Raw genomic sequence first — 12651 nt, 5'->3', positions numbered from 1 at the left:
ATGTTGATGATGTCCTGTTCATTGGTCCCTCAGAATCACATATTGCTCAAGTTAAACACTTTCCAGATTCAGAGTCAATATCAAGGACCTTGGCCCTAACAAGTATTGCCTTGGCTTGGATAATGCCGGATCAGCAGGATGTACTTCAGTGACACAACACAAATTTATCAGGGATATCATTCAGGATGTTGGTTCCTTTCTTCCAAACTAGCTTGCACTCCTCTTCCTATGGGTTTGAAGCTCACCTCTAATATCCCTTCTCCTTTGATTTATCTTGAGCCTTACAAAAGATTGGTTGGGTAGACTCCTATATTTAAGTTTTTACTAGACCTAACATCAATTTGGGACACAACAACGGAGCCAATTTGTGCACAACTTGGGCCAGATACACATGACTGCTGACTTTCATTTGGTACGTTATTTGCGAGGTTGCCCTGAGCAAGGTCTTTTCTTTCTTGCCTCTAATCCTCTTCATGTTACTGCATATTGTGATCTTTATTGGGTCAGCTATGTTGACTCTAGACAGTCCTTAACTGGCTATTGCATTTTCCTGAGGAATGTCTTGATCTCTTGGAAAACTAAGAAATGAACTATTGTTGCAAGTTCTACTGCTGAAGCAGAATATAGGAGTCTAGGCACTACAGTCTGTGAGCTCAAATTGATTTCTTACCTCTTGTAGGATCTTCATGTGACCATCCCCATACCCATTCCAATTTTTTATGATAACCAAGCTGCAATCCACATTATTGCCAATCCTATCTTTCATGAATGCACCAAGCACTTAAAAATTGATTATTATCTGGTGCACGATAAATATAATGCTGGATTTGTTCTCCCTTCGTACATTTTTAGTAAATTGTAGCATGCAGACAGGTGTACTAAGTTGCTTCCTAGTCCTCTCTTTACCTCTTTCGTGTCCAAGCTGGGCTAGTTTCTTTTTCCTAAGTTCATCTTGAGGGGAAGGGGGGAGGGGATGATGAAAGATGCACCAGCAGAAGTAGCAGCTGAAAATGAAGCCTTTGTATATTGCATTTCCCATTTTTTTGCAGTTGGGAGGACGTTGAGAGCCAATCTGCAAACTAAAATTATGATTTTATGTGGAACTCATATCCTTCAAATAAATTTTCAGCTTTCAAGATAAGGTGATGGTGATGAGGGACCATGACTGTTTGTTTGTTCTGCAAGATGGTATGCACTTCGGACATAGTAATTGTCGTTTGGAGCATTGTGACAACAAAGAACATCCAATAAGTTTTCCCTACCTACTGGAATAGCCAAAATCGCATCCAAGTCTTCCTTCCAGAAAAGTGGTTTGATGATGCTATAGTCCCATCGTTTAGTGTCAATTCAATGAAGGCAGTGACCCGAATATTCTTGCAACCCCTCGTCGGTGGTGTAAAGATTCGAAATCTTGTCGGTCTTGGAATTCATGAATTACCCCAAACTTTTACTGTTATCCTTGAGCCCATTCTCCACTAGCAGCCCTGTTGAACAAAGTGCTTGCTGCTAATCATAGATTGCCATATAAGGGATGGGCGAGATCCCAATTTAGCTTCAAGTGGATTCAAGTGGGATAATACTTTGCTTCAAGAACACGAGCAACCAAACTATCGAGTTTCTGCAGTTGTTGCTACAACTGCTTGCCCAACACGACACTATTAAAATCCCAAAGTGATTGGAAACCCATTTCCCCATCCTATTTCTGGCAACAGATTCTTTTTGAAGCCATTTAGTGAATCTTTTGGGGTTTGCCATTATGCCACCAAAAGCGAAACATCAAGGATTAGATTTCGTCAAAGAGAGACACCAGAAGCCAAAAAACACTAATTGAGTATGCAGGAATGAACTAGATGACTGACTTAATGAGAACCTCATGACCCGCTAGGGATAGAAACTTCTTAGACCATCCCTTGTATCTATTCCACACTCGATCTCGAATTGGAAGAAAAACTAACTTTTGATTTTCTAACTACCCAGGGTAACCTTAAGTAGATATCATGTCTCTTTGCTAGCCGGATTCCCAAGGTTGCGGAAAGCTCATTCACCGTTTCTTGAGCTGTATTTCGTTTGACCACGACAATAGATTTATGCAAGTTTATTTGTTGTCTTGAGGCCGCCGCATAACTTCCCCACAACCACATGAGTGGCATGGATTGCTTTGCTCGTTGCATCACAACAAATAAAGGTATCATCTGCTAATAGCACGTGTAAAACTTTTTGCGCCTGTCTAGATTTACCAATCTCGCAATTAGTTCCTTCGGGTTCCTCCTGTTGCAATAGCGAACTAAGTGTCTCTATACACAAAAGGAACAAATAAGGATAGAAAGGAACCCCTTGATGGAGTCCCCTTTGTGAATGAAGTACACTAAAATTGGGGCCGTTAAGTATAAAGGAATATGGGACTGATCAGACAAAAAGTATATTAAGATCGATGACTCTACTATGAAACCCAAGAAAACTCCACCTTGTCATACACTTTGCTGAAGTCGAGTTCAAGAGTCATTTGTACTCTTCCTTTAGTCTTAGATTCTAAGAAATGGTTCACGTCATAGGCACAATAATATTGTCCGTCATTAGTCTACCGGTGATGAAAACCAATTAAAAAAGAGAAAGGATGTTTTCTAGGAATGGCTTCAAACGGTTGGCAAGGATTTTAGATGCAATTCTATATATCACATTGTAGAGGCTTATAGGCTTGAATTGTGACACATGATTTGGGACTACCACCCATATTTGTATGATTTAAGGAGGTAATTTGATTGTTCAAGATATGCAAAACACAATTGCAAACATTGGATCTAGAATATGCCAATAATGTTGGAAAACAAAATAAAAAACGTGCCATGTGGCTTTGGAGATTTGGGGGGAGGGCAGTTGAAAAAGAACTCGTATCACCTCCTCCTCCAAAAAAGAATTCAATAGTAAGTTATGGGATGCAATGTGATAAAATATAACAAATGGGACTAAATAAAAAGAAGTCCTACTCATATGGGACAAACAATGTGATTTTTTTTAATTATACTTGAGTTTGCATGTGCAGATATATATAAAATGGAAGCATGACCAATTTTTTATGTGACTATAATGCAACAACCATTTAGTAACTTGAGCTTTTACCATGTGGTATGATAGGCGTGGCTGTTAAAAAGTCAACACAAGATTTACTTTATCTTATTTTCTTCACATGGTACTCAAAAAGCATAAGAAGAAGAAGAATTTACATATCCACAACTGCAAATATATCACCAAAAATAGCTATTGCAATTCCCTAAGCATCTAATCATACTACTATCCTCATTTTTCTTCATTCAAGACGACAAGCTTGTTACCGAAATAAATCATAAGTATTGGATTCTCTTCGTCAACTGTTTTTTTCCTTTGTTCTTATACTCACACATTGCTTTTGATCACCACAAGAAGAGCACAATCAAGCTTTTTTTGGAATTTTTTTTCAAGTAATGATTGATAAGATTATTCATATATACATAAATATAAAGTAATTTAATCACTTAACATGCACTCATATCGTTTAAATGGTTGAACCAAATAATTTTTCACATGGGATCCTCTAATTTGATATTTTGTATTGTATTCTCCATTAAATATATATTCAAGGGAATAAATGCCTTTTATAATCATTAATACATAACTTACTAAGTTTTTAATTTGTAATAATAAATATAATTAAGATAAAACACCAAAGCAAAATTAATGATAGACAAAATATAACATGAAAGAGTTCAAAGATATATAACCTATCGTCTCTTTAGTGCTCTTCCAAAGTATCGTCATTGATCAACAAGAGAAATTAGCTTTCAAAGAATTAGTTCCAACCCTTAAGACGATATATAAATCATCCTACTTTTGAGCCTAATTCAAAATAAATCACTTTCATTTTTCAAATGCTTCAACCAATCATGGACTAAGAGAAAGACTCACATTCCAGAGTAAGTAGACCAACCATAAGGTGCTATTAACAAGAAAATAATGTAAAGTTATAGATAAATGAAAAATAAAAATATCTTATCTATTATGAGTGAAAATATAACAGAATAATACTTGTTAGACTCTCTAAAGTGCATGGTTGTAGAATTTGTTATCAACTTATTTGGAGGGTGGGGAACTGTTATCTACATATAAAAAGAATGACTAAGAGATGTTGAATATATATACATACTCCAACTTTAATGTTAGCAGTTGATCAACCTTTGGTTTCATAGGCAGTTATGACATAAGATTAGGCTCTAAAAGTTGGACTTTTGAAATTTGAATTTTTCTTATTATTGGTGCATGGATGGTGGCGGTGGGGGTGGCGGCGGCATTGGACAGGCAACTGGAAGAATATATGGAGGATGATGATTATGATGATGTCCAGGAGGAATCATTACAGGAGTACCAACAGCAGATGCAATGTGACGGCCCGGGGGAATAGCAATTGGATGCCCCATGGGTGCACCACCATATATGCCTATTCCATGCATGTCTAGTCTTTGATGCTTCATTGTAGGAGTAGATGGCGATGGATGCACCTGTTGCCCAGTTATTGGCTGTAAATGTGCCGCGGATGCATCTCCATTGACGCTAGTAATGTCATGAATGCTAGATCTTCTTCTGTCTCTATTCATGGAGTTTAAACGAATGAAATACTTTTGGGCATGGCTTGCCACTTGTGTTGGGGTCCTAGAGATAACAAAGTTTCTTGAGATACTTCTCCAATCCCCTTTCCCAAACTTGTCTAAACCAAGCAAAAATAACCTGCAACCAAGAAATGAACTAGTTGAATACTTTTGTCTCTGGATAGACACATGCAATCGATTAGTTTTTAACATTTAGGCTTTGTTTGGTTTTATGGACGAAAGAGAAAGTGAAAGGGGGAATACGCTTGTTCTTTATATTGTTTACTATGCTCCAAGGGGATGTAAATTGCAATACTACGTACCCTAATTTGCTATTCACTTAACCATCCCAATTGAATGTTGTTGCTCAAGATATTATCAGTTTTGGCCAAAGCTATGTATTTATCATGAAAAGGTGTATCACTAAAGATAAGGAATCTTGTTTTCACAAATGGTGCCAAATAATATTGTTTGAGCAACCTTGGAGAATTACTTAACCAATTCTTTCTTTTAGGGCAGTCAGTTTGCAATATTAACAAATATCAAAGTTGTTAAAATTGTCCTAGAGATAATATTCCAAATCTCATGTCAGTCCAAGCAAATTTTAAGAGTGAAGAAGTTTATTGAAACCTTGAAATAAAGTTGTCCAAATTTCTTTAGACTTGTGTTTTTTATCTTGCAAACATTCATCAAAATGCACTTTTGAGAACATCATAGTGATTTATTGGATTTGTTATCAAATTTATCCTCCCATTACTTCATTCTTGATTCTTCTTAACTTGATATTTACATAAATGAGCTCCAAAATTGATTTTACTCTACTATCCTCATCCATAAAGCTAAATCCCGTCTTAATTAATGTTCTACAACACCCACAACTTAGAGGTATTTGTTGAAGTTTCTCCTCCTCATTCCTCTTGAGTTTTTCCTTTTTGGAGCTTGTATTAGTCTCGAATTTTTCTTCCCTCTCATCTCCTTTCATTGTTGCCTTGGTAATGACTAATATACATCGAGGAAAATTATAATTTTTGTAGTCCTATAAATTAAAGGTGGTAACTTTAGTTCTGTTCCAATTAAAATTCACAATTTGGCCTATAACTTTAAAAATTATGGCAATTTTAATCATTTCAAGCTAATTTGTCAGAAAATTTCACGTCATCAACCATGTCAACGCTAAATTAGGTTTCCAACGAATTTGATGACACAACAGTCTGACATCTTTTTTCTTAGGAATGACTTGGCAAAAAGAATATTACAAATTGAAAATACTTGCGATGTCATCAAGTGGTAATTTTCTTTTTGTCAAGTAATATATTTCCTAGAAAAAAAACAATTTGGACTCCCATGTCATCAAATTCGTTGGAAGCCCCACTTTAGCTATTGAAATGACTGATGAAGTAGATTTTCCAGCCAAATTGAGGAGAAAGACTAAATTCTCCCGATTTTTAAAATTACAAGACCAAATTACAAATTTATTTTTGAACAAAATTAAATTATATCATTTCTAACTTATAACACTAAAATTATATTTTTGCCAATATATATATCGATTAGAGAATATTGGTCGAGGGCATGATGAGTAGCATGGCACCATCACCATCCTCTTCCAAGTCAAGACCACTTGCGGTCCCTACGAAGTGGCTCCTCCTCCTCATCACCCCTTACCCTTAGACTTAGATAACACACTACTCACCTCATTTTTCATTACCCATGCATTACCATGACAATAAAGAAAATGTGAAACATTTTCTATTTTTTCGATTTAAATATATAATTTTTTAAAGTTTTTTTATTTAATTATGTACACTTATTTGAGTGTGTGGCATGCACTAGTACACATAAAGTGAGAAAAGAAAGATTATTATTTTTTTCTAACTGTATCAACTAGCCCTGTTTTTTTTTTTCTAAATTTGTTATTTATGAATAACATTTTAACTAAATTTAAGATGAGGGTTTTACTTGATATTATACTTCTCTTTTCTTTCTAATTTGGAAAAATGAAATTAGGGTTTGAGCATCTATATCGATTTACTTTCTCTCCACTCATTCAAAATCAAATGTAAATTTTTTTTATTATATATCCACTTTTCTTCGAATCAAACAAATTCTTGACAATTAGCTGCTAGGAAGGGAAAAAATGGAAACAAAAGTATCCTAAAATTATCTTTTTCACTAATAAATCTTCTTGAATTTGCCAATCAAACTCTCATTTAATTTTGCACGTTTTACGTTTGCCTACATTACCCAAATAAAAAAAAGGAAAATTGGGGAAAAAATAAGATTAGAATTTTCAGTAGTAATTATATGTTTAAAAGACTAGATGTTTTCTTTCTTATTTTAAGCACAATCATGAGTACTTTAATATATATATGTATATATATATTTAATAGTGATAATTATTTTTTAAATATTGTTATTAACTAGAACTAGTGAATTTGTCATTAAAAATATTAATTAATTATGAAACATATATAACGATGATCTAACGACATAAATAATTGTTGTGATTATATATATGTAGTAGTATTGTCAAATATATAGATGTGTTTTCAATTATTTATAGTGATAACTTTATGAACAATTTTTCTTACTAATTATTATACTATGATAATTTTATAAAAATGTCTTAATTAATACTTTATTATGAATATTATCTTTTGTTGTAGGGCTAACCCTCCCCCTCAAAGAATACTATACTTGCCTTTCCTCACAAAATAAAAGAAAACATTACCTGTGCTCCTCTTCCGTCCACGGAAGTCCTTTCCGACGCGCTGCTTGCCTGACGTCCGGAGACGGAGTCACTAGTCCCCACGCCTGAGAAATTAGGGTTAGTAGTCATGTAGGGTCTATCTTTTTCATGGTAATGGTTATTAGTGGAAATCAAAGAGCTGGAGGCACGCTCATCTCCAGCTCCTGCAGCACTATAGTTGGGCAATGGGACATCTCCAGCTTCAATGGCAGCCACATCTTCAACAAGAATTTCGAAATGGTGCTTCAGTTCTTGAATGCTTTTACTCGGAACCATGCACCCTATCTTGCTCCAGTTTTGCTCTGTGCAGTCATCACTCCAGTGCATGGCAATTGCATTTTCGAATGCTTTTTCTTCTTCTCTGCTCCACCCCACCCCCTCCCCCACCCCACCTGTACCTGACATCTATGTGTGTGTGAGTGTGTGCGTTTATGTATGTATCTACTTGTGACGTCTGTGATTCGGTGTTCAATGATGGGATTGCAGCTGCTCAGAGAGTGGAGAAAGGAAGAGAAGGGGATGCGCAGGATAAGGAGAGGGGAAGAGAATAACATAGGGGTGCAGGATAAGAATGGGGGGTAGCAATGCATTAATGGAAGAGGACCACCAGTGAGGGTAAAGGGATGGGTTGATTTGTCATGTACGTTACAAAAACATTACATATTCTAACTCACCCCCCCCCCCCCCCCCCCCCCCCCCCCCCTGGAAAAAAGGTTTTCATGTTGAAGTTTTATGTATATGGCAATGTGTTCCTCCCATGTCCCTAATTTATTATTCTTACATTCTCTTTGAACCAAATGTTAATTAATACTGATATTCCCTACATTTTTGCGTAAGCCCCAAAAGCCTATTGACTTCATGAGACTGCAAGCAAGGGAAGCTCAATTGTTGGCGGCCAAGCAATATTGAGATTGATTTAAATAGGGGGAAATGACATTTCGTCCTATAATTCAGGGCATTTTCATGTTCTATTGGTTACGGAATTTTCACTTTTGGTCCTATAACTTTAAAAAAATAGCACTTTTAATCCTGTGGCATCTTTTTGTTAGATATTTAATGAAAAAGGTGAGGTAGCCGTTAGGTGTATGAGATAAAAAAATGCTACCTTTTGAAAGTTATGGGACGAAAAATGCTATTTTTTAAAAATTATGAGACCAAATGGAAGAATCCTGTAACATATGGGATCAGAAATGTAAAAGCTCTAACAGCTACATGCTAAGCACATGATACGTTCCGTTAAAATATATAATGAAAATGTGGCATCGAACCAAAAGCACTATTTTGTTTTAAATGTTACGGGATCAAAAGTGAGAATCTTGTAACAAATGGGATTAAAAGTGAAAAGTTATGGGAGGATAAATGACATTTCCCCTTTAAATAACAGGGAAACGATTTTATTTGACTCCATTCTTCAAAATTAACCATTGCTTTTGAAAAATTCAAATTTTAATCATAAGAATTATGATATGCTTTACGTAAAAGCAAATAAAATTTACAATGGTTGAAAAAATGGGATTAAAGGTAATTTTCGCCCATTAATTATGGTTATTTTTTATTTTAGTCCTTTAACTATTTAGAGTTAAACAAAAACATCCTTTAAATATTTAATTTGTTTGATTTTGGGACACTAGCTGCCGGAATTTTTTAGACTTGCTGGAAAAAGTCACATGGACCTCACATGAAAAAATTTCGACAGGATTGAATTTCCCTCATGACAACCCTATTATCATCACGATGGATGTTACAAATTTTGCAGTCTGCACAAGAGCAAAACAATGCTATCTATAACAAGTCCACAAGAAATACCAACTTATGTCTTTTTGAGTATTGCTAGAAACGTAATTGAGTGGAACTAGAATAACACCGCTTTGAAGTAGAAAGTGTTCTAGGTTTCTCAAAAATGATGAAAAGAGATACAATACTTTGGAAGTAGAGATACAAGAGAGAAATGAAGAGAGCAAAAACATTTAGACACAGTAAGATTCCAACACCGTCTATATATAGAGTGAATGGTTTCTTCAAACGAATGGTAGGTGAGCTCCTACTCATGAGGATGCAAACTTCTAATCAAGGGTCTTAATGTATGGTAGGTTCTTGTAGTTTCTTGAAGGTCCTTCGAAGGTCTGCTGAGGCTTAACTAGGGGTTGCAGACGAGTCGAGCCGGCTTGATTTTGAGCTTGACTCGAGCTCAAATTTCTCGAACCAATGCTCTCTGTTCATTAGCTTGCGAGCCGGCGAGCGAGTTTTTTAACCAATGCTCTCTGTTCATTAGCTTGCGAGCCGGCTCGCGAGTTTTTTTTATTATTTTTTATTTTTAAATTTTTTATATATTTAATTCATATTCAATACCTTATCAATTTTATACTCAAAATTGACCTTATATTATAATTATTAATCAATTTCATACATTTTATTTTGAATAATAATAAATTATCTTACTCTTATTTATACATTTAATCTTTATACAAAAATAAATTTGATCAATAATTTAGTAAATTATAATATTTTTATAATTAAAATTATTATTTAATATGACATATAAATTTTATGTCATATTTTAATATATATTTGTATTGTGTTATACGTTTTTATTTGACAGGTAATTCACTTATGATTTTTTTTTTTTATCAATTTCTGAGTTTTATATTTACATCAAGATACATACTATACATTATGCAATCTATTTTATTACTTATAAAAATTTATGTCGAAATTGTCACCTATGAATTAATCTAAAAATAATGATAATAATAATAATAATAATAAAAATAATGATGGTTGAACAATTTTAATTATTTTTATTATTATTTTATTATATGTATAATGAGATAAAAAAAGTTTAAATAATAATTATGATATATTAAAATTCAGGCACCCGATTCATACCAAATTTAAATATATACAAGATTGTGTCTATTAGATCATATCAGACGGTATGATTTAAAATCACATGGCTTGATTCAACGATATATTGTCTTGAATGGTTACTCTTATGTTGCGAGTACGATATCTTGACATCCGTATATCCAAAAAGTCCAAAATTTAATCAAATGTATTTTTCTATAAATTTGATCATATCTAATAGTTTGATCTGAATTTTGATGGCCCAATTAACCCATGTTGTTCAACAATGTAAGATGATAGTTACATCAATGTAATAATAATATTTATATATATAAATTTATTGCAGATTGTGAACATATATTAATCTCAACTATAAAATATGTTTATGTATTTCGATTGCATTATTTCAGATAATGGATACGTTCCTATAATTTTTAAATTATTCAGTATGAATTATTTTGGGTATATTTTACTAATTATAATACTACTAAACTAATTAGTAGTTTATATTTATAACAATAAATTAAAATTTTGTACTATATTTTGGTATATTTATAACATAGTATACATTATGCAATCTATTTTATTACTTATAAATTTATGTAAAAATTTGGTAATTCAATCCCATGATTTAATCTAATAATAATAATAAAAAAAATTACCGAGCTCGAGTTCGAGCTCATCATGTAAGAGTCAAGCTCGAGCTCCATCTTACTACAAATCGAGCTCGAGCATCGAGCTCGAGCTCACTAGAAAAGGTCGAGCTCGACTCGTTTACACCCCTAGAGCTTGACCACAATTTGAGTTAAATACATTCAGACTTTAGATTAGTAATTAATTGATCCAATCAATTAATTTCAAGTCCACATTAAATTTTTATTTAACTTTTGGACCTAATATTAATTAATATAATTAATTAATTCCAAAACTCAAATCTTTAACTAATCCAATTAATTAAAATTTTAGGTCTCATATCACATAGAATCTCAATTGAATAATCTATCTAAAATTAATTCTCTAATTAATTTTTCAATGCCGTTAGTATTTTGTGTGTGACCCTTGTACGTCCATCTTCAACTAAACTTAGTCTTATGTCTCATATACAATTTAATCCAAAAACTAACTTGCCTTAGATTAATTGAGTAGTATTAATTAATCACTTTTGATTTACTCATAATGCAAGAGTACCATTATCATAAGTGGTCGTCTAATAATGATCTAAGAAACTAGAGAGTATGTGAAATCGGTATGAGTCTTCAACTGCGCATACCATACAAATGTTTGGGCTTATTTTAATTTAGGCAAAATTTCACTTTTGGTCCCACTAAATAGGGCCATTCTCACTTTTGGTCCCGCGCTTTAGGTGCTCAACACTTATAGTCCCAAAACCCTAATTTTTTAACACTTTTAGTCCCACACCGTTAAAAACTGACGAAAACGGCACGTGACACGCACGTGCCGTTAGTCAGCTGGTATGGTCCATGTTGGTCAACAGCAAAATATCACTTTTGGTCCCACTAGATAGCGTTATTCTCACTTTTGATCCCACGCTTTACGTGTTCAACACTTGTAGTTCCAAAATCCTAATGGAGAGTGGGACTGAGACATTCCAGCACAACAACGGCAAGTTCTCAACGGTTTCTTGCAGTGAAAGCTTAATCTTCATCAAAAGCAACTCAACATCTGAAGCAGAGTGAGTGAGAGTGAGAAGAATGCAAATGCAGAGAGACAGAGAGGCCTAAGAGCCGCCATGAATGAGGCTGGAAAGGAAAAAGAAACTGAGTGTGAGAGGGTTCTTTGTTTGAGCTGTGTTCATTGAGTCATCCTCTAGACCAAATCTTGCAACTTTTCAATCAAATACCACTGGTATGGTAAAATGCAGAGAGACAGAGAGGCCTAAGAGCCACCATGAATGAGGTTGGGAAGGAAAAAGAAACTAAGTGTGAGAGGGTTCTTTGTTTGAGCTCGAGCTCGACGAGCTCACCGAGGTTGAGCTCGAGCTCGAGCTCGATACATTATTTTCGAGCTCGAACTCGAGCTCGCTTTCTCGAGCTCGAGCTCGATTTTGTTCCAGAAATTGCAGAAGAATAGAGGTGGGAACATGCATAAACATTTCCTTTAATGAGGAAGAAGATGAAGAAACACGACTAGACGATGAACCCGGACTTTCTAAAGTTCCTTGAAGAGTGTGTCCATATCTTAACTTGTAATCATTGAACAACTCATGAAGACTATCCCATACTCTCTCTTTCATTGCATCACTTTGTCCAATACCACTATATAATTTATCAAAGGAAAATTCTACAAACCCCAATTTGTGACGTGGATCAAGTATCACACCATAATACAAAACCATATTCATCTTTTCAATTGATCCCCAATACTTGTCAAATTTTTCTTTCATTTTTCTTGCCATATCACTTAATTCAATATCATCACTAT

The 12651-nt window shown here is 34.3% G+C and overlaps 1 protein-coding gene across 1 annotated transcript; it reads right to left on the bottom strand.

Annotated features, from left to right (window-relative positions):
• On the bottom strand, positions 4120-7987 carry LOC105158116 (transcription factor MYBS1). Its single transcript, XM_011074753.2, is given in 3 exon segments — positions 4120-4755; positions 7348-7386; positions 7388-7987. Coding segments are annotated over 3 exon segments (897 nt in total). The 5' UTR covers positions 7771-7987; the 3' UTR covers positions 4120-4280.

Source organism: Sesamum indicum, linkage group LG3 (assembly GCF_000512975.1).
Source record: "Sesamum indicum cultivar Zhongzhi No. 13 linkage group LG3, S_indicum_v1.0, whole genome shotgun sequence".
NCBI lineage: Eukaryota > Viridiplantae > Streptophyta > Magnoliopsida > Lamiales > Pedaliaceae > Sesamum > Sesamum indicum.
This window is presented reverse-complemented; position numbering and strand designations above follow the sequence as displayed.